Below are 27,747 nucleotides of genomic sequence, written 5' to 3'. Positions count from 1 at the left end.
ACTCAGCTGTAGTACAGTTTCACGTATTTGGAGCCTCCCGTTTCCCACTCTCTAATGCATCCACAATATTTATCAATATGTGTGGTTTGGAACTGAAAAGCTTATGAAGTATCTCGTATTAACTCTACAATTTTTTAAACCTTTCAAGAGATGACACGAATAAGGAAGAAGATGAAGATGAAGAAGAAGCAGAGGAAGAGGAGGAGGAGGAAGAAGACAACAATAACAATGAGGAAGAAGAATTTGAATGCTATCCACCAGGCATGAAAGTCCAAGTGCGGTATGGAAGAGGGAAAAATCAAAAAATGTATGAAGCTAGTATTAAAGATTCTGACATCGAAGGTGGAGAAGTCCTTTACTTGGTGCACTACTGTGGATGGAACGTGAGGTAACTTGAGTTTTAGTTAGTGATTACTTCTTGAATTACTTCTCAAATACACTTATGAATTTTAAAAACTAAATTAATGGACATCTGGAGTCCTAAACTTTCAGTATTGCTGTTCTGTGAAGTTCGTTGTACTGTATGAAACTTAAATTTTTTAACACTATATAAATGCAGGGCTTTAGTTACTTTGAAAATCGTCTTAAAATTACTTGTTCAAAGAAGGCTTCTTTTGTTCCCCATCTTACTTTTAGATCTTCCCATGCAGGTGACACATCACTCTTTTCAGGTTCCTCCTCTGGCTCTCTTAAGCCGATTTTCTCTGATTCAGTGTTTGAGTAGTGCGTTTAGCTGAGTGAGCTCACTCTTGTCAGTGAAGCGCAGAGTACACCAGCAACAGGGTATTTAACTGGAAAACAACAAGATTCTTAGTGGCAAATAAGTGCACAGCAAGTAACTGCATTTCATCTGATATGATATCTATCCTCTCTACCCTACCTCCCCTCCCAGCCAGACTCTTCTTAGCCTAGTGGCTTCTTATGCTTTCTCTAATAGAAGGAGGAGCATATGGTTTTTATTGTCTTTAGTCTAGCATTAATAGAAATAAGTTGAAGTATTTCTGTTGCTATTTCAGACCTCTTTTTTGTCATTTAAAACTTGAAGCAACTTTGAAAACAGTAGAGAAAAGTAAAATTTTTGAGCAGCTTATATGCATGTCTGTTCCTTTCCTCAATTTCCACATAATTGCTCATTGTCCTTAAGTATTACCTTTTAAATTTTTTTACTGTCTGGAAAAAAACAAAACAAAACAAAACAAAAAACCAATAAAAAAACCACAAAAAAACCAAACAAAATAAAAAAAAAACAAAAACACAAGTCTGAGACAAGTCTGAGGTACTTTTTTCTTATTTTTCCTTTTCTGGGAAAGCTGATGTTCTTGTAACCTTCATCTGTCCTCTGGGCATCCTGCCTCTGGCCAAGAGGGTAGGACAAATACCATTTATTCAGTTCTAGCAAGATGTGCTAGCAGAAGTAACAGAGAACTGCTGTGCTTCTCTTGCTGCTGTGAATTCACCTCTTTGCATCAAGGCCCGGTGGTTTCCAGGTGCTACTGCCAAGAAGGAATCTTGCTCTTGCTGGTTTTGCTACCGATCTTCTGTAGAATTTTGATCTGCATTGACCTACAGGAATAGGATCTGACATAAACTGTCTTCAGGCAACATCTGTAAGCATAGTGGGCTGTGAAGATAAGAGGGGAGATGCAGCCTGCTCAAGGTGGGAGCTGGGGTGTGACTTGCGTTCTGGTCCAGTTCTTATTGAGGAAGACTCCCTTGGAGTGTAATTTGCTGAAATTTTCATCCTACTCACTGAAGACTACCGTGTGTACCATTCCAAGAGGTTTCTTGCTTTTAAACTCTTGTTTTGGAATTCACGTGTAAGCATAGAAGTTATTTTTCTTTTGGAGCAAATATCATGCTATTATCCATGCTGTGAGGTGAGATGTTCAGAGTTTTATATGAGCAGTACTACTTCAAATCTGAAGAAATGAGAAGTCAGAAATGAGTCTTCTTCACCCTGGAGATCCCAGCACCCCAGTTTTTAAAGGAGAAATCAAGATTCTAAATTTTTAACTCTGCATTTTAAGCAAATCTGCAGATTTGTCAGAGGCATTATTTCTGTGACTAGCATATGTTTGACAATAAAAGCATTTTTAGTTGAACTCATTTGAGAAATAAGGAGTGTTGATTGTTTGGTCTTTCTGGCAGTAGGACTTGAGTTTATATTTTTACCTGGTGTTTCAAAAAAACCTTTCAAAGAAAAGGTTTGGGGAGAAGTAGGATTCTTCACTGAAAAATACATCAGTGATTGAGATTTTGCTGTGGGACTGTGCATGGACTCTGCTAAATGTGGCTATTTTTTTTTTTCATACATGTAAAATTACTTTAGTTTATGGATTTGACAGGTAGAGTGTGTAAGCCTCAGCTTTAGCCAGCATCTAAACACTTGGACAGTTTAGTATTGTGAAGACTAGTCTTGCAGGCTGTAACAGCTTGATTTGGCTTTCAGTCAGTGACAACCTGGAAAAGCAACTGCCTTATCTGGGTAGGAAGCAATTTCCTCCTCTCCTTATTCATTATGGATGACTTAGCAGGCACTAATGTATGTACAGTACAGGGGATACACTGTACTAGGATTTGCTAATCATCCAGGGTTTTTTTACTTCTGTCATTCTTCTGTTCCTTAAAGATTTCCCGTTTCCCCTTTTGGTCAAGTATGCCATTTAATGGCCTATTCTTTAAACTCATGAGTTGGAGCAGAAATCCTAAACAACTACTAATGGCTATTTTAATGGCTCTTATCATAAGGTAATTCCAGTATCAGTCTGGATTTCAGAATAACTTTTTGTGTGGGCATGCTCACATTCTTTAGGGTACTTGGAATGAAGTTGGGTAAACTTGATACTCATCCTCATTAGTTGCGTTTTTTTAAATGCTCTGGACCAGTAACATTAAGAACTGTGGAACTTTTTTTTTGTTTTAAAGAGTAAATAGGAAGCGCAGAAGCTTTACAGCATTATGCTAAAGGATCTTGTTGTTACCTCCTGAGATTCAGGTGATGTATATCTCTGATAAAAGTCTCTGAATGGTAGTGTTCAGTGGAGCCTGACTGGAAGTCAAAGGGAATAGTAGAAATCTCTACCCTGTCAGAGGGAGCTGTTTACGTTACCGCATATTACCAGAAAAAGCAGAGAAATACAGAGAAACTGTACTTCTTCTGACAGACCAGTGATGTTCAGAATTACGTGTAATTCATACATATTTGCTTTATATGTAACTAAAACTTCCTTGGGGCCTATGGTGCCAGTTCCTTCTGTTGTAATTTTAATCTTGAGTGCAAAGAACAGTTCATTTTGTAAGTGTTTGAGATGACTTTTCTTCTGCAGTGTATTCCCAGTAGTTAGAGGGTGCATATTTAAAAAACATTTAGATTGATGAAACTGTGTATCATTATGGTACAAAATCATAAGACATGTTATTCTTGAATGTTTCAAATGTTTAAAGCTAAGACTTACTATTTTCAACACTTCTTTCCTTCAGAAATCTGTGTGAAAGTGCTAATTTTGGTCTAAGTTTGTTGAAACATTACTTCATATACAAATTTTATACTTGACAGTCAACCACTGAAATTAAATTTGCAGCAAAATTTCAGGTCCTGGAGAGTAATGTATGGCATGGGGGGACAGGGGAGGGATTATTTAAACAAAAACAAACAAAAAAAAAAGAAATTAGGCAAACTGGAATCCCCATCTAATATTCCAGTATTTAAGTATCAGACTAGTTTTTCTCCTTTCTTTGATCACAGGAAAAAAAAATTAATTCTCCCTTTTTAGCAGCTACAGATAGTATACTGGACCTTTTCAGTGAATTTGCCAAAGCTTGTTAGCTCCTTCAGGTCACCTGTCCTGAGAAAAGTGCTATCTCTGCTAGCATAATCTAGTCTGGACAAGTATGCTTTCTTCCTTGTTTCTCCTCTAGTACTTCTGTGGAAGATCGATTGTGCAGTCTCTGAGAGTATGTTGTGGTGCATTTTATCTTGTGAGTAATGTATGTGAATGTAATAGTATCAGTACATACTCTGATGCAAGGTGCTCTTCTTTGTCTTCATTTTGGTAAGGCAAGTGGATTTTCTTTATCGAAGCATTCCAGGTTTTCATATGAAACCTGGTTAAAAAAATAAAGTAAATAATAATTCCTTATTAAATCCCCGGTCTTGATTTTCAAAGAAATTTGTGGCACCTCTTTTAGGAGGTCCTCATATTACCTCCTTCCTCTCCACTCTCATCTGCTCACTTTAGGGTAGTAAAGCTAGTACATGTGAAAGACAGCACTGCAGAAAAAATAACCCAGTTCCTCTGAAAGTACATGCTTCTTGTAATGAGAGCTGAATAACTTTTTTGATAGTATTTTTAGTTTGTTGTTTTTTTTTTTTGTGAACAGACTGTCCAAAGTAAGATTAGTGATGGAGTAAGTGTTCATATGTTAGCAGATGCAGTTCTAGAAAGAGTCACTAGTCTGAGTCACACACCCCATTTTAGATGCAGCTTTCAGGGTGCTTCTCTGTCTTGCAGGGGAGGAGAATGTAATTTAGGGTCAGGTTGTCAACTGTGGCTTGGAATGTATCTTTTTTCCAGAATCTGTTTCAGCCTGGGGTCCTGTTGTCCCAGGTTTAGGCAAGCCATGTGCATCAGCTATGTGAGTAGTGAAAGGAGCTGTGTGATGCCAGGGTGTGAAGTGTGGGGCAGTGGATTCCCTGGAGAAGATGGGAGATTTCTGTGGCCTCCTCACAGGGTCTGCCTGCTGTTTTGGGTGCAGTCAGGAGTAAAGCAGGATGTGCTCTGGCCAGCAACTGTGACTGTCACACATTAGTGTTCCAATTTGTGCTCCTTGAGATGAGGGCTTGCATGACCACCGTTTCTAATCCATGATGTTTAGGACTGTGGTATGGAGAGGTATTCTCTTCAGATTCTGCGCTTCTCTCCTTTGGTTCAGTGTGCCCCCATGTCTGTCAGCTCTTGCCCCAACAGGCACTGCAGTTGCTGTGAATTTCAGACAGTGTGGGCTGTGCACAGACTTTGCATAGGAGGAAGATTAATTTCTTATTGGAGATGCATAAGAATGAGTGAATACAAATTTGGTATTCTAGCAATGTGGTTGAGGCAGAAAGGACACTGTCAGAATCCTCACTTTTCACCATGTGTTTGTCAGGTCCTAGTGCTGTTTTCCTGCATGTCTTTAGATATAATAAAATACTCCTGCATTTCTCTGGGTCACAAAGTCCATTTGGCAGGTGCTTCATGGTATTCCTTGTGCAAAACATGTCTTTGTCTTGAAGAAAGATTGCTTCAAATAGGGTTTCCCACAGTCTCACAGAATATGGGATTTTTTCCATATGCAGAATTATATTTCAGTTTTGAACCTGTTTACTGGCATTTCACCTGGTAATGGCAGGGTAATACTACAATGAGAGTGGTGTCTGCAGCAGTGTACGCAGTCTTGGTATATCGTAGTCTGCATGGTCTGCTGTGAGATTTTGTGGTTTTTATTGTCACATGGAGGTGAAAAAGCAAAATAAATTTGTTTTGGAGAGATATTTTTCAGACTGTTGCTATTTCATTTTTCACTATATTATTATGTGACATTTAAGTTAGTAGAATATAGTATTTAACTTCTGAAATCCCTTGTATAGATGGTAACTTATAATACGTAGGGAAGCAAGTTGGAAACTTGCACGTTTTTCCCTAAATATTTTTAATTTATGTCAATATTGTGGATATAATTGACAGTGATTGCAAAGAAGCTGAATTAGGACTGTGTCAGTAGTCATTGAATACATCAAAATTATGTTTGAGTAAGCCCAGCTGGAAAGCCAGCATGGTGATTGTGCTCAACTCCATCTTGTACAAGTTTTTCTGGAGAGTGTGGTTTTGGGTTTTTAAAGCTAATTTTTTCCCTATATTTCTGTGTTTACCTAGGAGGACCAGGATTTGTTTGTATGTACACTCAGATCAAAGTTAATACCAACTAATTTTTAACTGAACTGTTTCTTATGCATATGGTTCTTGAATTTACAGTTTAAGTAGTAAAGCAGCTTATTCTTATTGGGAGGAAAAAAATTGATTTAAATTATTCTTGACTTTTTCAGAAATACACAATCTGGCAAGCACAGTACCATAGTTACAGTATATTCGTACTAAGAATGTACTTCTTTGGTCTTGGATTTGTACTTAACAGGTCCAGTCTTGCATAACAAGATGCCTGTTGTTAATATCTTGGTGCTCTTTAGTATGTTTTTGTCTTGTATCACTGATGCTAAGTGGAAACTTTTAACAGAAAAGGAACTGAAAAATGTCTCTGTGAAGTCACCAGTCAAAGCTGGTGACTCTGAAGGGGTACTCACTCCAGATAACTCTTTGCAGTCACTTGGGATAGAAAGAGTTTATTTTTATTAACTGGTCACATTTTACGTAGTTGAAAGGATTTATTTTATTGTTACTTTATATTATTGTTTATTGTTAAGGTTTTACAGTGTATAAATAGGAAGTATACTTTTTAGAGATCTGTACAGATTTCCCATTCAGGTAGTTTGTTTTACCTGCATACATGGATTTCTGCTGTTCTGTGCAGACTGGAAAATAGGTTTTGCATTTACCCCTCAGTTTAAAAAGACATTAATCCTCTGAATCTTAGCTGGAACTTCACAGACTTGAGAATTCCACAAATTACTTGATTCAAATTCCAATTCTGTTTTTATGGCTATTAATCTCCTTTTTCTTCAGTTAAATTTCTACTGTGATATGATTATATCACAGTAGAAATTTAAAATTTAAAACAATATTAAAATTAAAACAATAAATGTGTACTATTCTTTTTTCTTTTTAGGTATGATGAGTGGATAAAGGCAGACAAGATAGTGAGACCCGCTGACAAAAATGTACCAAAAATTAAGCATCGAAAGAAAATAAAGGTAGTTTTTCTCCCTTTTCTCTCTTGTTGCTCCCTGTGTTGGTTTGATACATAGTTAAGTAATCCCTGCCTCCCTTCCTGACCTTTTGGTTGGCCTACAAATGCTTATCAGGCAAAGCAGCTTCATAGCTTTTTAAACATGGATACTCTATTCTTCATGGTTTTGGCTTTTCTCCTTGAGGCAAGGAGGGGAAGCTTCTCTTTCCTTCTTTCCTGAATTTTTAATGAAATGTATGTAGTCATTTACAGAAATCAAATGAGGAGGATACAGATCATTGTCAGTGTTGGGAGCCAGCTTGAGGGGGGTGAAATCTGAGAGCTCTCTGATTCTGCAGCACAAACCTGTCGACTAGTCCATGTGCATGGGACTCTATAATTTTATTGCCAAGATTTCTTTCAAAATTGATTCTTCCACAATTGATATTTAGGCTTAGATGATGACATATTTCTTGGACAGTGGGCTGCAAGGAAGCTTTTCCTTCTGCCACTGCTGAGCCTGGCATGCTGCAGTGTCACTTCTCCTCGAGCACTGGTTGTAGTTGTTTTCCCATTTGTTTTAGTGTTGACAAAGTCCCTGTCTTCAGTAGAAGGGTCTTGGCATGGAGTGTAGAAAGGTGTTTGTAGTCCATTAAACAAAGAGGAGAGCTTTCCACTACAGATTGAATGTTTAAGATAACTGTAAGCACTGTTTAATTGTAATCCATTATAATGTGGATTTGTGCTCCAATGAGAAGAGTTTTTGTATCTTTTTTTCACCTAGAATAAAACTGACAGAGAGAAGGAAGAGAAGTATTCTCCTAAACCTTGTAAATTGCGACGTTTGTCAAAACCCCCCTTTCACACCAGCGCATCACCAGAGTCTGGGTCCAAACTTGACAGCACTGAAGCCAAAAATACTGAACAAGCTCCAGTTAAATCAATAGAAATTACTTCTATCATTAATGGGCTACAAGGTATTGTACTTAAAAACTTTTTCTAATTCTGTAAATAGCCTTTAAACAGGAGTAAATGACAGTGTAGAATAACTGATGCAACTAAATGTTTGAGTCTATTGGGCTAATTATAACATCATCTTCAGAAATAACCCTTGGACAAAAAAAGTGTTGGCAGTTTCTGTGAATTCAATGTGTTAACAGTCATTACATTTTGTGTTGCCATCCTTTTTTGTTTGTTTGTTTGATATAGAACAAAGCATTTTGCTTCCTATTTAATTTCTAATTTTTTAATTTTTGATTTACCTAAGCTATAGGGCCCATTATTCATATCTGCATTTGTTGCTAGCACTGTGTTCCATTGCCCACACATTTACAGCAGCAATTTAATACCTACCTGATTCTCTTCATTCTTAGTTTAGAGCATGCTTCCAGAGAAGAAAATAATGTATAGTATAGGTAGTTTGGGTAACCACAAACTTTTGTGGAAGCTGTGTGAATTTAATAATCATTCCAGCTTATTCGAACTTGGATGACACTGGCCACTGGGCTCCAAAACTGTAGGTAGAATAGCAATCAACATGATCTATAATACTTTATTTCCTTAGGAAATGACAAACAAACAAACAAACAAAAAAAAACAATTAGCAATGACACTATTATTAGTGTGATAATAAATCTGTAATTAACTTTACATATCAAAGAGTTACATGTATATATATTTGAGCCAATTCCTGTGTTTCTCCTTGAATCCATATCTTTTTGCACTGAGATTGCTGTTGATTCCTTTGGCATGATATATCTTCATTCTTCTCTCAGTTTCTTTGTTGCTGACCCTGAATTTTCTTGCAGTTGTCCTACGTTGTTCTTGTCCGTTTGTTTCCCTAAGTGCCTTTCTTTATTGTTTTCACTTCCTTTTTACAGGTTGATCATAAGGTTGGTTTGTTAGAGAGTATCCAATGTGTGTGTTGTTCTGTCCTTTAGACTCTGGATTTTCCAGGGAAAATGATGTCTGTGTTATGGGCTTTGGAAAAAAGGCAGATAATGGTAGTATTTGTCACCCATAAGAAATATGTATGGGCATCTTTCAGTTACTGGTTTGGATAATTTGGGTGCATAAGTTCATATTTTATGGATTAATGCACTCTCTGCTTTCTCTACCTGTTCAGAAATTCATGGAGATGTACTGTATAACAGAATCTTCCTAGTTTCTAATCTAGCCATTATACCATGAGTTTTTGAACTCTTCAGGAGGTACCATTTAAGAGAGACTGCTAGAGATCCCTGTAGCATGTCTTCATATCTGTACAGTTTTCTTTAGTTGTTTTTTGGGGGTTTTTTTGTTTTTTAGTAATTCTTTGTAATCAGAATCAAGACAAACTTTTCTTGTTTTGTTGTTTTGTTTTTTTTTTTTGTTTTGTTTTGTTTTGTTTTGTTTTGTTTGGATTTATTTTTAATTAGCTTCTGAAAGTTCTGATGATAGTGAGCAAGAAGATGACCAAAGTGCTCCGAATGTTCATGCTGATGGCAAAGAGGAATCTCAGCCCGAAGCTGTAAGCCAAGATAAAAATGAACTCCGTCTAAAAGAACAGAGCAGTTCATCCCTCCCAGAGGAAACTAAAGCTCTTACAGATGCAGTGGTGCCCAAATCTGTATCCAAGTCTCCTGAAAGATTGCGGAAAGAGATGGAAGAGTTATCTGAAGATAGTGACTCCGATGGAGAAGACGAAGCCACAAAGAAGAGGAAGGATGGAAAAAAGGAGATAGTGGATAAAACAGCAAAGCCACAAGTGAAGCGTGGTAAACGAAGACACTGTGTTGCAGAGGAGTCCTTAAAGACTGTGTCACCTAATAGAAAGGATGAGAAATCCAAAAACAAAGACTCCCTTAGTTTAGAAAATAGCAGTAATAGCTCCTCGGATGAAGACGAAGAAGACAAATCTAAACTGAAAATCACTCCAACAAAAAAGTACAATGGACTAGAGGAGAAAAGGAAATCTTTACGGACAAGTACTTTCTATTCTGGATTTTCTGAAGTGGGAGAGAAAAGAATAAAGCTTCTAAATAACTCTGATGAAAGACTTCAGAACACCAGAGCAAAAGATCGAAAAGATGTGTGGTCAAGTATCCAAGGCCAGTGGCCGAAGAAAACACTGAAGGAGCTGTTCTCAGACTCTGATACTGAGGCTGCTGCTTCTCCTCCACACGCTGCTCCTGAGGATGCTGCAGCAGAGGAGCAGCTTCAGACTCTTGCAGAAGGCGGCATTTCTTTGCCTAACTGTGAACTTGAAAAATCTTTGCCAGCAAGTGTGGATGTTAAACCTGTTGAGGAAAAACCGACTGAAGTGGGTGAGAAGAAAGTTGAATTTCCAAGCAGCGGCAGCAATTCAGTGCTAAACACACCTCCTACAACTCCTGAGTCACCTTCCTCTGTAACTGTGACAGAGTCCAGTAGACATCAGTCCAGTGTCACTGTCTCGGAGACACTGCCACCAAATCAAGAAGAAATACGAAGCATCAAAAGTGAAACAGATAGCACAATAGAGGTGGACAGTGTGGCAGGGGAGCTGCAAGACCTCCAGTCTGAAGGAAATATTTCTCCAACAGGTTTTGATGCCAGCATCAGCTCCAGTAGTAGTAATCAACCAGAACCAGAGCATGCTGAAAAAGGTAAAGGAAAGGGTAAACAGAGCTGTCTCCAGCCTAACCAGATCTTACTTCTAGCATTGCTGATGTGTTTTCATTCTGTTTTGGTTATGGTGCAGGGAAGTTAGTTGTTGCAGGAAGTAGTAGCCTGCTGTCCATTTCATATGTGTGGAAATGGCATCATCTCGTGAGTAAAATGTAATCTGCCAGCAAGTTTATTGGCTTTCTGTTTGAAATTGTGGTGGTTTCACTGAGGGACAAAGGATAAAAGAATGAAGTTTATTCTGGATATGGCAAAAAAGCCCAAAGCAAACTGTAATAGCTTGTGTAAGGAACATTTATTGTAGCAAGATGGAAGCATTTTCAGCACCCTCCTTAGAAGCAGGAGATGCTTTTCTTGCATAAAATTTGATTCTCTGTAAGTTATTTGTTCTGGGGGAAAAAGCCCTCTTGCTGCTAGGGTGCTTAGGCAGTAATTTCTAATTTCTATTTTTCTAGAACATTGCCTTAATAAGATTCAAGTCAAGCTGATAAAAGCATTGACCTTTTCAGCTATGTTTCACTTCCATATGTGATTTTTTCAGATTGAAGTTCCTTTCCTGAAACCACTAGAGAGTGAGGAATAATAAACAGTTGTGCACATGATGTTGCTGTACTGCTGCCTGCTTTTAAACTGCTGGCAAGGCAAGATCCAAAAGCTTTTTTCTGAAAGTGACTGGATATTTTTGCAGTTCATCAACAGTACAGCTACTTTCACTGTGTTGCAGTGTCTAAAAATTATGAACACAAAGGAAGAAGATACATTTTGTGTACAATCCTGAGACAGAAGTGGGTTTTCTTAGCTCAATAGATTTTGGCTAGCAATCAGCTGTTTTTTTCAAAATGCCCTTAAAGGTGTGTTACCTTCAGTGTTCTGTTGGAAATAATCTTCTGAAAGTATGCAACAAAATGTGTTTCCTTAAAGGAGAGAGTTTGGAAGAGGTGAATGTGTACTCCTTGATAAATACACTTGTATTGCTTTGCTAATTAAAGCTGTGTAGGTTTAGAACTTAAGTTGCTTGGGGGTTTTTATATTGCCACTTGAAAGAAGTTTTACGTGATTGTGAAAGAGTATTTTTACATGCATTAGACTTTAACTTCCTTTCTGATTTTGTCAGCATGTTACCTGTTTCAGAAATTTAGGTTCCTTAATTGAAATTGTTTTATTCCAGAGGTCATTTTTAATCTGAAAGTCACATGGTTGTGAAACAACATTTGAAGAAGTTCTAAAACACTCTCTTTTAGCAGGTGTACTGGAATCCTTCCATGTTCCTTTCCTATTTTTTCCCCTTGTAGTCACAAATACTAGTAGAATTTTCCCTTGTTTTTTGTTTGCCTTTTTTTTCTTTTTTTTTTTTTTTAACATTATCTAAGATCTTCTTTAACACCTTCAATCAATGTAATTACTGATCACAGATTATGGCTTAGTTTTTTTTTTCTCACAGCTTCCAAGTACAGCAAACTTATAAAAACATTTTTTAGTCCCAGTAGGTCTTGATAACTTTTTAAATAAATGTATTCTTATTTAATTTACAGTATTAAAAAATAGTAAACCCATGTGGTTCAAGAGAAATTCTGGTGATGCATATAGGAAAGTAATTTGGAATCATCATACCTGTGCACTCTGTGCAAAGAAACTTCGTCTGCCTTCCATTGTCTTTCACCTCCTCTTGTCAATATAAGTAGAAAACTGAGCTGCATTAAGGATAGGCAGGAACAGTTGCATTGTTGTCTACAAACTTAAGCTTTGAAGTGTTTTGTGGGAGGAATGCAAGCATTTATTTAATTCCAGTTTCTTTTTTTTTTTTTTTTTTCCTTTTCCCAATTATAGTCTGTACAGGCCAAAAAAGACTTAAAGATGCTCAGGGAGGAGGCAGCTCCTCAAAAAAGCAGAAAAGAAGCCACAAAACATCTGTGAGCAGCAAAAAGAAGAGTAAAACTAGTAAGTACAGCTTAGTGTGAAATAAAAGGTGTGAAAGTAGCATGTCATTTGTTCAAGTGATTGTAGGAGATGAAGTCTGTTAATAAAAAATGCATTAGGACAAAATGTTCTCATCAGGGAATTCTTAACATTGTTGAAATTAAGAAACTGCTCTACCTAAATGTCAGCATGTTTTTAAATGTCTTGTATTATTTCTGGGCCTATTTTTAAGAGCTCCTTAATATTTCGTAATTCAGGAAAACCGAGAAGAGTGAGTATTTCACACATGGCAGAATTGGGACAGGTATCTCTGTATCATGATAGCTGCCTGCTTTAGAGGGGAGACTAGGACCTGAAGGAAATTGTACTTTCTGAAAGATGAGTTTTTGGATGTTAATATCTCTACCCTGTAGCAAATATGAGAATAATTCCAGAAGACTATAGATTCTTATTTTCTTCTTGTGCTGTCTGTTACAATGTCATAGTTTGATATGGGAGGAATTTAGGGAAATCTACAGTAAATAATGCAGCTTTTGCAGTTTTTTGTCGTTCTAGATGCTAATTGGAAAAGAAACTACCATACTGGGTAAGGAAAGCTTAATAAAAGCACAGATGTGTTAGGGGTCATATGCACAGGTGTTTGGGAGACAACAAGATCAATTACTGCTTCATTTCACTGTTAATAAAAAAATACCAGGAAACAGCTAGAGACTGAAGCCTGGAGGATAACTGTAGAATATGGAGTTAAAGCAAGGATAAAAAGCATATGCCAGGCCTTTTTTCATCTCTTTCCCCCAGCTTCCCTCCCCTCTTTCTATTAACAGCTTTTACTAAAAGTCTGTACTTGATGGTCTGGTATTTGCTTTCACCTCACCTGTCTTTCATGTTCATTGATCTCCTCTTTATATTTTCTCATCCTTTTTAATTCCATTTCACTGGTCTCCTCCTTTCGTAATCCTCATTCCTACCCTCACCTCAGAAATTTAAGTAACAAAACAAATTGAATTTGCAGAACAAATACACCATTTTTTGCCTTGCCTTTATTCTCTTGGATTTGGTGAATTTACCCATTTTTCTCAACCTATGTCATCATCAGTATGTGAAACTTCAAAGCTACTACCATGTAGTCCTTGGTGTGTGCTCTTTTTTTAGACTTCAGGCACTACTGGATGTAATAAGGAAAATTAATAGATAAAATGTGATTCAGCTGAAAGAAAAAAAAAAAAGCTTTTGGCAACATTCCAGTGCATCTGTTAAACTGCTTTTGTGGCAGCTTCAGCTCTTGTCTTTGCATTAAACCAACACCAACAAGCAGCTCGCCAGGCTCTTTCACATGTCTTGGGCATTCAGTTTCTCCTTCGTATATCACCAGATCATAAAGGCCAAAAGGTTCAGGGCTTATTTTGTCATCATCTGGGGCAGGTATAACTGAGGCATACATTTTTCTTAATAAATATAAATTCAATGTGTTTTTAAAAACAATTCTAACCATTGAGGTTCTGCAGATTTCCTAGGCATTTTATTCCACTGCTTTGCTGGACTTGTGTTAAATTACAGTCGCTTGTGCCTGCTTTCATGTCAGTTTTATTTTAGTAATGCTAAAAAACTTTCAATCATTACTCATAAATCTTGATTTTTAGGTTGTTTTGTTACTCTCCTTTGAGTGGTTTGATTAAAAATCTGTGTTCAGTTCAGCCTGTACCTTTATAATTAAAGTTTTTTCAGCATGAGGTAAAATTCTTCTGTTTTGGGTCAGCAGAAGATCTTTTTCCAAAATTAAAAAATTGTATCATCGTGTCTGAGAAATTTGTAGAGTATGTCACAGATGTTCAGATTATTGACAGCGATTTTAGTAGAGGAAAATTAAAATAAAGGTGATATAAGGCTAAGAAAAGGCTGTGTTTGCTCTGATTTCTGATATACATGTCCTAAAAATACAGTCAAAGGTCTGTATGTAACTTTTAGCTCTAAAATGAGATAGAGGTTTATATATTGAATACTGCATTAGAAATTGATGTCAGAAAGAGGTGAACAGGAGATGGACCATAACGATCAGTCTTGTGAATTCTTAGAAAAAGTACAGCCCCATGAGCAGGCAGATGTGGTTCATTTTGTCCCCATTATATGCCTGGTTTGTGCTTCAGTAATGCAAAGGGCATCAAGGCAAGCTGCTACACCAGGATGGAATCTGATGTTTTAAAGTAAAGGATTTGGGTTAAATAAATTCCCATTGTATGAAAATCAGCACAGAGGTGTCTTCTGACAAGCTTTAGTTTGGGCTTTGTTTTGTAACAATGTCTTGTTTCTTCAGCAAACAGCAGTGACAGTGATGAACTATCTGCTGGTGAAAGTGTGTCCAAGTCCCAGTCAGCAAAATCAGTTTCTACTGGTATGAAATCTCACCAAACCAAATCACTTACAAGAACACAGTCTCCAGGAAAATGTGGTAAAAATGGAGAGAAGGAGTCTGATCTCAAAGAACAGAATAATCGTTTGCCCAAAGTTTACAAGTGGAGTTTTCAAATGTGTAAGTATTTTCTTGAAAACACACCTAATGTCATCTTGTGGCATAGTGTAAAAAGGCCTTTTGAATGTTCTGTATTTTGGCTTTCTTGTTTCCATCCTGAATTTGCTGAAGGCTTTCTTGTTTCCATCCTGAATTTGCTGAATCCTCATTTAAAAAAAAAAAAAAAAAAAAAGGGTGTTTTTTTTTTTTTCTTTTCTTACAGTTGCAGCACAGGGAACTGCCTATGTCACACTCTTCCAGGACTGTTCTTAGATCTGGCTCCTGAGCTGCTTTACTGTTCCTGTTGTGCTGTGCATACCTGTCACTCTGGCATGAACATTATCTGCTCTGTGTGCTTCTTCTGTTTATATTTCCTTGCTGTTTTAGTCCTCATTCTCTAGTTCCTGTTCAGACACTTAGGTGATTGATTCATAATTTTCCCTCCATCCATTTTGCATTAATGAACCAGCACATGTTTGCTGTTTCTAAGATTAAGAACTTCAATCAAGCTACTTGTCCAGCTAGGGGTGAGCAGTGTGGAAAGGATCCTGCCTAACCCTCTCTGAAAAACCCTGACCCTATCTGACTGCCTATCAGAAAAACAGATCAATGGTTTATTAATTCCCTCATACTAGTGCAACGTACCAATTGAATCTGACTTTGCTGGGGTGTTTTTCTTTTTCTGTTTTTTTTTTTTTATTTCCTCCCCAGCCCTGAATTTCAACATTAGTCTACTTTTAAATGTATTTTTCTCCCAGTAGTTCTTCACAATCAAGTTACATTCTGGTGCTCTTCAGGAGTATGTAATGTAAAAGGCCTTTACTGCTCTGTTGAGACTCATTGAACACTTTACTGGTGCAACACATTTGACGGGCTTTTGCTCCTTCCTTTCTTTTTTCCTTGGCTACACTCCACATGCTAAAGTTGCTCAGCAGAAGTTGGTCTATGGAGTGCTGTTTGACACATTTCCTGCTGTAGCCAAGTCAGACACTTGAGCTTTCCTCATTTTCCCACAGCCTAATATAGTTGTGACTTTTGGTCCTTTGGTGCTGTCCTCATTACCGGTTGATGTGTAGTGCATTTTGCACCTTACAGTAGTTTAAATGATTCTTAAATGCTTTTGAATGGACTGTCTCCAGTGTGGCATCCTTGGACTGAACCAAGAGTTTCTCCTGCCTGTGCCACCCACTGCTGTGTGCTGTGCTGTGGAGAGCTCCCAGCTGGAAACAGCCAGAGGGGCAGCTCCTGTGCTGGCCACATCCTGTATGGTTTTTCCTTATGGCACATATGCCAGGGACCCCACCAGAACCACCCCACAGCTGTGCACATTCCTGTTGTAACCTGCTAAGACAAGTCAGGCAAGGCTGACCTTCCTGATGTCTGGGACCAAACTGAGCTCCAGCAAGGACTGAAAGCAACAGGCTCAAAGCTAGTTTTGGCCCTGATGTTTTCATCTGTTGTCTTTTTTTTTTTTATCCTGTTCCTCCTGATGGGGAAGGGAATGCATCTTTTTTCCTCTCCCAGTTCCTTAAAAAGTCCCCAAAATGTGTATGGGAATATCTTGTAAAGCTGCTGCTGCTGTTGTTTCTTAACTTTGCTGTCTGCTAGCTCAAAGCACATCACTAAGATTGGAGTACCTTTCATTTTGCTGACATCCAGAAGTGTTTGGAAATGCTTCAATACAATGATTAACAGGTATTGTTTAACTTGCAGCTGACTTGGAAAATCTGACTAGTGCCGAGCGCATAACAGTTCTCCAAGAAAAATTGCAAGAAATCAGAAAACATTACCTGTCCTTGAAATCTGAGGTGGCTTCCATTGACCGAAGAAGAAAGCGCTTAAAGAAAAAAGAGCGGGAAAGTAAGTGCTGGAAACTAAATTCTGCTTTTTTGGGGCTTAATTGCGTATTATATTAAGGTACTGGATAATTTGCTGGTAGATGTGTGTGTCATTAGGAGTGTGTTTTTGTTTGGGTTTTGGGAAATGCTGTGTGCAGGTAATTTATGACCATCAGAAGGATCAGATACCCAGTGACTGTAAAGAGGCAAGAGTTACCAAGGTGTGCAATCTATTTAATGCTCTTGAGGCATAACTACCTCATACAGGAAAAAATATACAGAAAATAAACTTTTCTAAGCAGTGAACAAAGGGTGTTAATAAATTCTACTTTTTCTTCAAGTTACAGATAAATTTTCTGTAGTGTTGCTTGTGGACCTAGTTAGTACTTTCCCCTTGGGATAAGGGGTTTCTTCATGAATTTAAGGGAGACTAGTTAAATTGAGTGTTTCCTGCACAAACCAGGCAGTGGAGACTGATTTCTTTTCCATTGCAAGGCACTGGTTGCTGGAGTCAGTATGTACCAGTGCTTGCTGCTGAACAGGAAGACATGTTTATTGCTTGATTTATGAATCTCTATAACCAGTGTTTTCCTTTTCCTGTGCAGGTGCTACTACTACATCATCTTCCTCCTCATCACCTTCCTCTAGTTCCATTACGGCTGCAGTTATGTTAACATTAGCAGAACCATCTATGTCAAGTTCATCACAGAATGGAATGTCAGTTGAGTGCAGGTGACAGCAGGACTTGCCAAAGCACTTTGCACTTAATGGCTGCTGAGGGCCACGCTTTTTTTTTTTCCTTTTTTTTTTTTTTTTATACTGCACAGTGGCACAAAATTCAGACAAGCACTATTTTGTATTTAAAGTTGTTTCCTGACAAGCTAACTTTGCACTTAAGTGCACTTTTATGAAGAAAAAGTACAACAAACTGCTTTTCCTCAAGCAATAATTGTTTCCAACTTGTCTGGGAATTGTAAGTCTAGTGACTCAAAGGCCTTCCACTGTGGAATGGAGGCTGTTCACTGCCTGTAGAGACAGGACAATAAGTATATAGTTGTTGGGGTGATCTAAATCAATGTGGTATGGCTTACTGTATTCCCTGGTATTTTGTTAAAGCTGGAACATTTGATATTTTTCCATTTATTTATGACAAATATTGAAAATATTTTCATTTGTACAAGCTAATTGTTTTTTAACTGCTAAGTCACCTTATAGTGGCTTTAATTGTATATGTCAAGCACATCTATTCAAAACCTGCAGTTAGTAGGATGTCTGACATCAGTCCTGATAACCAAATATGAGGATTCCTTTTAAAAGAAAAAAAAAAAAAAAGACTGACTAATGTTTACAGGTTTGAATTAGGCTTAAGTAGGTTACTCTGGGTTTTAAGAACCCGTTAATTGGAATGAAACTACTGTACTTTGCCATTTTTCTATAGAACAGTATTTTTTTTTAATTTTGATAAAATACATTATGAAAAAGAAAGAAAATGGCTAACAAACTGTATTAAATCTTAATGTATAAAGATTGTATTCAGCCAGTTTAAAGTGTATATTTATTCATAATGGATTATAACAGGTATATTTTTGTGTTTTCTTGTAAATGTTTCTTTTCCCCTTAAAGCAACAAATATTTCATTTGTAATGCTTATCTTATTACAAGCTTCTAGGAGAGGACTTCAAGAAGGGAGTAAGGTGTGAGGTTATAATTTGTAGTTGCTGATACCAACACTGACACAAAAGGGTAGTTGTTTTTAAAATAACTAGCTAGCCGAGTGGTAGATGTTTGATTTTTTAAATGCCTTGTGCAAATTCCAAAACCAACTTCAAAATGTATCGATTTTGTGTTGGATGGATCCCAAGCTCTCTCCTGTTAATTCTATACCTTTGTAAGACATTTGTATATTGCAGAAGTGTTCATTCAAGCTATTTAATACCTGGCACTGTTAATACACAGTACTTTATTGTACAGATTGTTTTACTGTTTTAATTGTAGTTCTGTGTACTTCTTTTGCCTGGGGAAATAGGGGCTGGCATGTTTTTCTTTGTTTTCTGGCAATACAACATGTAAGAATTTGAAGCATTTTGTTTGTAGATGCTAGAGTGTCAGAATCCTTTTCATTTGACTTTTCTAAGAAAAGCATTTTCAGTCTTCGTAGTGTGCGCTTAAGGTTATAAGTGATTTTATTGAAAATTATTTCAAAGTATTCAAAATTGTACAGGACTGTAAAAATTTTGTTGACAGACATTGAAGGAAAAGCTTATAGAAAAAAGCTATAAAATATATATTAGGTTCTGCAGAAAATTGAGAGTTATGTAATATATTGTACAAATGTAAGCAAAGGCCTCTGAAATAAAATGCCATAGTTTGTGAATCCCTGATTTTGTTTCTGACAGTTTAATTAAGGAACTCTAGTGTGTTCATGAAAATTACATCAAGCTGCAGAATCAGTTTAGGAAATTATCTTTGGTGTGCTGTAATGGACATAGAAAGGTAAGATAGAGCATGTGCACTTGCCTAATTTTCTTCTTAGTGATTAATTCAAATCCATCCTCTTTTTCAGCAGAAGGTGAAAGCATGGCCCATCATTGAGGCAGAGCCAGTTGAAACAAACTACTGGCTGTAGTTCAGGTGACCAAAATACTGTTATACCTGCAAGGTGACAGATTATTGATAACAGTAACAACCCATGATAAATAGGCTTTGGAAGCATTGACTGTGTTAAAAATTACGATGATCCAAGACTGACAGGGGTAATTTTAATATTTTCAGTGTAGCTACTTAGAGGATATTTTCATCTGTTTAATTTTAGTGGAATCAGAGTCATGGTAGTTCAGTTCTGCTTTTCAGTTTCAGTAGGCATAAGGGGAATGGATATAACTACATAATGGGAACTACATCTGGGCAAGCAAGCTTCAAATTCAACTCTTCATTCACTACTAGTTCTTGATCAGCTCTCAGTTTTAGTGCCAGCATATTTACTTTGATGTGACAATTACTGACTCTGATCTGGTGGGGGGATTTGTTTACCTTTGTAAAACAGGGATCATTAGTAATCTCCCTGCTCCCAAGTCAAGTTCTTGCATAAATAGGAGTTTTGATTTTCCGTGATACAGAGATTATTTAATTTTCATTATATTCTGATGAATCTCCAGATTCATGGAACCACTTGTCTCCCAATAAGTAACAAAGGAAGATACCTTTGTCAAATTGTTAGCTCGGCAGTTTTATCCCATGCTCCAGTGGGTCAAATCTGAATTGCTTTTCAGGGTGTGCACTGTACACAGCTTTACACGTGGGCACGTTCCCTGCCTGGCACGTGCACTCTGCTTGCAGCTGAGGCAATTTGCCACTAGCAGTGCCTGTGGGCTGTGCCCATGCTCCTGAGCACCTGCTTGGACCATGATCCCAAAGGCAAAGCAAGGCAGACACCCCCAGCTCTCTACACCTTGGCTGAGGGACAGACTCAGGTTTGTGTGTCCCACAATTGATAGTGTTGGGAATAGCCAAGATCAGCATATGCTGAGGGAAAACATGCCTTATTTGAAGGCTCTGCAGTGCTCCCACCTCCCCTTATTTGCAGTCTCCACTGATACCTGCCCATATTTATGACTGGGTAGTTCGATCACACTGTGGAATTTTCCTGTTGGCACAGGGATTGAACTCTCTCTTAGGCAGAGTTCCTGGAGGCTGTATGCCTCTTGCCGAGTTTCAGTGGCCAAGGATCTCTGAAATGCATTGGATGATGGTTGAGCCTGTTCTGCCCCTCCTGTGTCACTACAGTGCTGCTCTTCTGTGTGAAGGCAAATTGGAAAAGCCACTATAAGTCATGTAGCAGCCACCTGCCCCTTTTCAAGGATTTATGTATTCTCTTGGGCTGACCCCATCCATGAGGGTCACTAGTTCTCCTGGCATCCAGCAGGGAAGGCAGGGGCGATACCTGGTGCATGTGTCAACACCAAGACTTTTCTTCTGTTCAGCAGCTGGGTTGCTTGCTTAACCTTCGGTTGGAAGCTGGTGGCAACAGAGCTGCTTACAGTGGCAGCTTAAAATATGTACATTAAATGTGTAATGAGACAGCCAAAGTGCTGTCAGTTTTGATTCAGCTCCCCTTGGAACTGAGCGTGGTGGGAAATCAGTGAGACGGTCTCCCCTCACTGAATCAGTTAGCTTGGAAAAGACCTCTGAGATCATCAAGTCTAATCTATGACCAAGCACCTAGACGTGGTACTAAGGACCATGTCCAGTTTTTCCTTAAACACTGGCATGGTGACTCCACTGCCTCCCTGGTAACCCATTCCAGTATCTAATCATCCTTTCTGTGAAGAAATTCCTCCTCATATTCAACCTCAACCTCCCATGGCACAGCTTCAGACTGTGTCCATCTGGTCCTGATGTTGGATGTTTCCAGGGTGTCACCGCGCCCACGCGCAGCACGGGCCTGTCGTGGCCGGGAGCCGCTCCCAGCCCGCTACTGCGGGGGGCGGTGGAGGCGGGAGCGGGGGCGGTCCCGGGAACACCTCCGGGTCCCGCGCATCGGAAGTGACGCGAGCTGAGCCCGTTCCTGCCGCGCTCGGTGCCCGCCATGCGGGTCCACCAGGGCGGCGCGGGGCCGCGGCAGCGAGCGGCGGCCGAGGGGCAGGAGGAGCAGTATGTGGTGGGGCAGGTGTCGGGCAGCCTCGGGGCGGCCGCGGCGCCCGCCGCGCCCCTCGCTCGCCTCTTCCGCGCCGCCGCCCCGCCGGTGCTGGTGGCTGTGCCGGGGGTGAGTGAGCGAGTGCCGGGGCAGCGCTCCCGGCTGGCCGGGGGTGTGTGAGCGCGGCAGGGCGACTGTCGGCAGCACCGCTGCCCGCTGCAGTCGTCTTCGGGCAGTGGCGCTCCAAATAAGTTGTAGTGTTCGAGGTAACTGCCGGGCGTTCCTGGAATTTTGTCCTTCAAGTCTGTTTCTCTTACCACTTTTTTAAAGGGAAATAAGAAAAGGAAGCGTGCAGAAGAAGGAGAGAAAGTGTCAGAAGACCAGAGCTTATCCAACATACAAGAACCTCCGGTAAAAGCAAAGAAGGCCAGAAAAAAGGAACGTTCGGGGGCAGAGAAAAAACTGTCAGAGAGGTGAGTAAGTGACACCATTTTATAGTAAAATTAAAGCATCTACATTAATTGTAATATGGGTTCGATGAAACAAGGCAGTTCTCATCTACCACTCATCTTCACCTTGGTGTTTAAAATTATTTTTAAGACTGTGCAAATTTTCTGTAGTTTTCCTATGAAGGAGGAGGTAGTGCAGCTTCTTGAAACACTAGGTCTGTGAAGTGCAAATGCCCTGCTAGAGAGCTATCAGCTCCAGCGGTTGGAGATGAAGACACATGGATCTAGTTCTCTCTGGCTCGGGGAGATACTTTCTAGCTGTCCTTGGCTTTATCCAGCCGAGGTGTTTTCAGCAGGAGCGAGGTGCCAGACATAGAACTGTCTGTGTCCCACTGGGCCTCTGCAGTGACACAGAACCTCTCTGTGACTGTTCTCTTAAATACTTGAAGCGAGGTGCTTCAGAGCCGGCTGGAAGCTGCTCACTCAACAGTGCACTTGGATAATAAAGCGAACTTGATTGTAGCACGAGGCTAACCCCTCATCCTGTCCCTGGGCCCATGGAACCTGTTTGCTGTGTTTATCTGTAGTCTTCCAGAGGCTCCTTCAGATCTGCTTGTTGTTCATGCTCTTATGGCAGGTTTGGATAAAGAGAGACTTGTTAGTGCATGACAGTATTCCAGAGGTTTGTTCTGAGTCTCCTGGATACTGAGAAGGATTAAATCTGTCCTAAGTTCCAACATAACACAAAGATTTTTTTTTCCCTTCAATTTTAGAAGCTATCAAATTGTTTAATTGTGAAGTATTTCTATATTATTACTGGTAAATAATGAATGCAGTGTCCTGGGAACAGCAAATAGTTTTTCATGTTACTGAATGGTAAGATACATTTTTTTAATGCAGAATAAACAAAATAATGTTTGAAATTTTAGAGTTGAATGTAATAATTTCAAATGTAAGTTAAAATGTCTTGGAGGCTTCAATTCTTTGCCCCCAAATCCCCTGGTTTTTTTCCCATCAATTGTAACCTGCCTGTTCGTTTCTGGTCAGAGAGAATGCTTTGGAGCAGGCAGATGAAGAGGAGGATCAAAAATTGCTTCAAAATAAAGTGAAACAAAAGCAAAAGGCTTCTCAAGCCATCACCAAAAGTGTTGTTAATTCAGCTACGGGTGCTACTGCAAAACGGCAAAAGAGAAGAAGAGTAGCTGATAAAGCAGCAGACAGAAGAACGGTGTTTGTTGGAAACTTGCCTGTCAGCTGCACTGTTCAGGTAAGTGCATGGGTTCTGCCTGCTAAAGGAATGAAAGGAGTTGCAGCAGTCCTCAGTTTGAGGGGATGTTTCCAGCTGGGAAGTCACACACACTTGTGATTGGAACTGCTTTTGGGAAAGTAGGAAATGGTGCTTGTTCTCAGAAACCATTAGAGACAATCTCTGGTTTCCTGGAGTTGGGCTTCCTGCAGCAGTGGATGTAGTGACTCTTGAGTAGAATTGGTCAGTTCCTTGTCAATGAAAAAATGACTGAATAAATGAGAACTGCATTTACAAAGTTACTCTGCTTCTAATTTTGTATGCAAACAGTGCTTCAGATTGTTACATAAAACAAATTTATACTTTCTTCTCTAGTAAGAGGCATGGCCTCAGTTTTGGCAATCTGTAGAAGACGCTTACAGAAATAGTTACAAATTACTTGCATTTTTTTTAGTAGCCCATTAAGGGACTTCCTGTAAGTAAAAGGAAAACAGTGTAAGAACAGTATTACTTATACATACTAAAAAATAATTCTCATTACCAAGTTGAAAAGTGTACTGAGTGTTTGCAATATCATCTGTTTAGGTACTGACATCTCTTTTTAAGAAGTATGGACAAATCCAATCCATTCGCTTTCGGTCTCTGGTATGTTATTTCCTTTAATGTTATATAACAAAAATATTTGTTGGTATTAAAGGGCAGTAATATTTGTAAGGCTTGTACCTTCATTAGTTCAGAAGTGGTTTGGGGTATGCAGGGTTTGTTATTAAAAGAAGCCTTGGAGATGTTACCAGGAGCACCACAGATGCATTTTTCCTGTAGCAGCAGCTGATCCAGGATCAGAGCTTTATGTTCTCTGAAAGTGGAATGCTTTTACTATTGCTGGTTTGGCTGAGGCATTGCTCACCTGTTTTTAAATCATAGTAGCAAAGACACATTATTGTAAATCAGGGTACTCGCTAAAATAGTTGACGATAACCCTCTTGGAACTCAAGAAACATGTCAGACAAATTCAAGACAAGCTCTTTAACTCCATGGGTTTTTTAGACCATCTCTAGGTCCAGCTACTTCTGTCATTTGCTCACTGTACTGGCTGTGTTGCTTTGGGTGGCCCCTGCTTCGATTCATCTTTGTCTTACGGGAAAACTCTTTGTGATAAGTTAACACTAGGCCCACCTAACTCAAGCTCTTTTTATCTTTAAGATTCCAGCAGAAGATATTGTATCCAAAAAGGTAGCAGCAATCAAGTAGGTTGCCCTTCTGCATTTTGTGTATTTTTCAAGGCTTAAACAATGTTTAAGTGTTGGTCATTAAAAGTTTGTCTGTATTAGGTCTTTTTTATGTATTTCCTGTTTCTTTGTCTTTTGTCATTACCTTTGTGTGTATTAAGTTTTCTCAACAAGTAATAAAGAATTATGTGCCATGTATACTTGTAATTTGTTACCTGAGGTTGCATTTCTTATATTTTGGGAAGGAAGAAGATGCTAACCCTAAAAGTCTTTAATTTCTTGGGATATGTTTATGAGCTGAGGAAGCTTGCTCAGAGTATATATGGGCTGAACAAGATGTACAGTGGGACTCCCTTGCATGTACAGGGGTAGCTTGACCTGCAAGGGAAATGAAGTTGTTAGTGTGCACAGAGCAAGCAGAGGCATGAATGTGTTCAGCAAGAAGTGCCTGTGCGCTGCACAGCATCAGCAGCATTTAAGCAGTAACGGGTCCTTTTCCCGTTCCAGGCATAAGGTGCACCCAAATGCAAAGTCCGTCAATGCTTATGTGGTCTTTAAGGAAGAATGTGATGCCCAGAACGCTCTGAAGGAGTAAGTCTCAGTTTTGTTCCTCATACCCTGTTGAAGAGGTAGTTCAGGTAGATTTATAGCTAAATGTAAACAACCTCCCCTCTTTTGCTTGAATCAGAATTAAAATGTTGTTCTAACTTAAAAGTAACTTTGCTTTTGGAATACGGCTATGCAGTGACATTGTCAATTATTTAATGCTTATTTCACTTTTAAAACCTTTTGTTTTTGACCACAAAAGGAATGGAACAGAAATTGCTAGTGGATTTCACATCAGAGTTGACACTGCATCTAAAACCAGTTCGGTAAGGAAAGTGTGTGGCTAGAAATCCCCTTTTCTGTTTTGGTTGTGGCGTTTTTATTGTTTTTGGTTGGTTGGTTCGGTTTTTCTGTAATAAATAACTTACTGTCCTGTCTCTCTTGTTTCCTTTAGCATGACAATAAACGATCTGTATTCTTGGGAAATCTTTCATATGGTAAGTCTGAAATGGATTGTTCTGCATCATTAATTTGCATTGATGGAATGGTTGACATTAGGCTTTTTATTTCTTGGTATTAGGTGGAGGTAATTTTTATTTGTTAATTGAAACACCTAAAGAGATTGTAAGTTTCTGTCCACTTCTGCACCTTGATTGTTTCCTTTATTGTAGACAGCACTGCAAGTGCTTTTAGTTCTTGTTATTGCTTCGTGGTTTTTAAATAAATATGACTAAGTTGCATAGGCCATGGCTCTCTAAACTGTTCAAGGGTTACTAGTACCTGTTGGTGAACCAATTCCAAGTGATGGACAGTGATGACTTCTCCTTTTGGTGTTTTCTGTGAACTACAGGCTGAGTGACTCTCTCCAGGCAGGGCTAAAAGTGGGATTTGATGATCCTTGTGGGCCAGTTTCAACTCAGAATATTCTGTGATTCTGTGATTTGCTGTGCTCTGAAATTACTTCAGCAGCTCGGACCTTTCTCAGTATGTCTAGGTCCCATTACTGCAGTTAAACCCATACTGTTGAGTTCAGCACCTCCCCTCAGCAGAGAAATGTTTATGTCTACATCAGGGGATTCCATGAAGTGTACCTGTACAAGAAAAGAAAATAACCTGTATTATTGCAATGGCATATCACATTTGTCCACCTAGGCATGAGACGGAGAAAGGCTCATATACCCAGCCATTATCAGAATAATTGCTTAGCAGCCATGATTGGAAACTGTAAATCCCTTCTCCCCCATTCAGCTAAAATTCATGGCTCAGTCAATGAGCAGTTGAAGAACTGCCAGCTGAAGCGCATTATCATCAGCATTAATTCTTAGAAAGAAATTCTGGCATAAGGAGGAGCTACAAAAATGTATTTCAATCTTTGCCTTAGTTCTTTGTGATTTATGTCATACTCTTCAGAGCTGGAGAAGCAGTAACTGTCATAGCAAATAGCCTTTCATAAAGTCTGCATTGTCAGCTTGCTGGGATTTTTCTTAACCACTGATATTTGTCCATATTGTTTGTGTCCCTGAATGGGTAAATGTGAAATAACTGGATGTGGGCCAGGCTTTCAAAGCTGTGTGTCCCCCTGAAGAGGCATCTGTTACATTGTGTTGCCCGCAGACATCCGTGATGACGCCGTGCGGGACCACTTCCACGTCTGCGGAGACATCGTGGGAGTGCGAGTGGTGAGAGACAGGAGGACGGGCTTGGGGAAGGGCTTCGGCTACGTCCTCTTTGAGGTACGTGTGAGCCTTTGAGGTATGTGCTCTGGTGCACAGGGAGCTCTTCAAAACCTGCATTGGGGTCTGCCCTTAGAGCATTTTTATTTTCTTTTCAGTAATTTTTTGAGGTTTGTGTCTGTGTAGGTAGGAAGTAAAATGTGGCATTGTTGTGTATGGTGAAAGCAGCTTGGAAGACCGGTTCTGTGGAAGCAGATACAAAACAAAATATTTTAGGTGTTGTACACACTGGGGTGAAAGAAGTGACTTTACCTTAAAGACTTAACAGAGGATCAGATGAGTTAGTTTGGTATAACTTCAATGTTCTCCCATTTCTTACATGTCAGAATGTGAGTGGAATTCTTTTGTGCAGCTGGTTTGCATACTGGTTCTCCACTTTTGATTCAGTACAACTTCCTTTCTCATGCCAGTCTCTCAACCTTATTTTCCCTTAGTTCATTCCTGCAGCCCAATGCCTTTTTTCCCAATTTTTCCTTGTCTCTCTGCCTCAGACTTTAGTGTCTCATTGTAAGCTGTTTCATAGCCTGTTTTCAAGTGTCTGTGCCCCAGTGTGTGGGCTGTGTGGGGGTGCTGGTGTTCCTGAGCAGAGATGTTGTGTCATTCCCTAAATAGAGCGGTTTGAGTGCTCTGCATTGTAAAATCCTGCCTACCAGTTTTAAAGACAGGTAACTGTCGTTGTTTGAAAGCACTCAGCTGGAAGTAACACTGCTTTTAAAGTGGTTGTCTGGTTTTGTAGAACAAAGATGCTGTACATCTTGCTCTGAAACTCAACAACTCTGTTCTGATGGGAAGAAAGATACGAGTGCAGCGCATAGCGGACAAGAGGAAAGAACAGAAAAGACCAGACCAGTCTTGTGCTCCCAAGGACAGAGTTGATAAGAAGAAAAAAGAAAAGAGCTGCTCTAACGATTCTTTTGTTGGTGAAAAAGCAAACCCATTAAAGAAGAGCATAAAACAAAAAAGACTAAAGACTACTCCTAAGAGTAAAGCTGGGAAAAACAAACAGTCCTTTGATAAAAAACAATCCAGTAAAAATGCTCATTAGTGTTACAAAGATGGATATATATGAGAGTGTTTTTTATATGTAAGAGTGTCATAAATTTTGTTTGCTAATATGGCTGTT

The 27,747-nt window shown here is 39.1% G+C and overlaps 2 protein-coding genes across 4 annotated transcripts in view; both read left to right on the top strand.

Moving 5' to 3' along the window:
* Nucleotides 1-19,279, top strand: part of ARID4B (AT-rich interaction domain 4B) — an 87,414-nt gene extending 68,135 nt beyond the window's left edge. Inside the window, exons 17-25 of one of the 3 annotated variants that reach the window (XM_053972305.1) lie at nt 149-388; nt 6,823-6,907; nt 7,667-7,859; nt 9,300-10,508; nt 12,355-12,465; nt 14,756-14,971; nt 16,664-16,810; nt 17,394-17,520; nt 19,185-19,279. In XM_053972305.1, coding sequence (XP_053828280.1) covers nt 149-388; nt 6,823-6,907; nt 7,667-7,859; nt 9,300-10,508; nt 12,355-12,465; nt 14,756-14,971; nt 16,664-16,810; nt 17,394-17,520; nt 19,185-19,203 — 2,347 coding nt within the window. In that variant the 3' untranslated portion in view covers nt 19,204-19,279. The other 2 variants (XM_053972306.1, XM_053972307.1) reach the window with 2 other exon arrangements.
* A 2,072-nt stretch (nt 19,280-21,351) lies between these two features.
* Nucleotides 21,352-27,739, top strand: RBM34 (RNA binding motif protein 34). Its single transcript, XM_053972308.1, has 10 exons — nt 21,352-21,550; nt 21,752-21,894; nt 22,918-23,137; nt 23,702-23,761; nt 24,320-24,363; nt 24,853-24,936; nt 25,154-25,217; nt 25,346-25,388; nt 26,506-26,624; nt 27,361-27,739. Exons 1-10 carry the CDS (start codon nt 21,374-21,376, stop codon nt 27,667-27,669), a joined length of 1,263 nt encoding a protein of 420 aa, XP_053828283.1. The 5' UTR covers nt 21,352-21,373; the 3' UTR covers nt 27,670-27,739.
* The last annotated feature ends 8 nt before the right edge of the window (nt 27,740-27,747 follow it).

The sequence above is a fragment of the Vidua macroura genome, chromosome 3, assembly GCF_024509145.1.
Source record: "Vidua macroura isolate BioBank_ID:100142 chromosome 3, ASM2450914v1, whole genome shotgun sequence".
NCBI lineage: Eukaryota > Metazoa > Chordata > Aves > Passeriformes > Viduidae > Vidua > Vidua macroura.
Note: the sequence above shows the minus strand (reverse complement) of the source record. Positions and strands in the feature narration are given on the sequence as shown.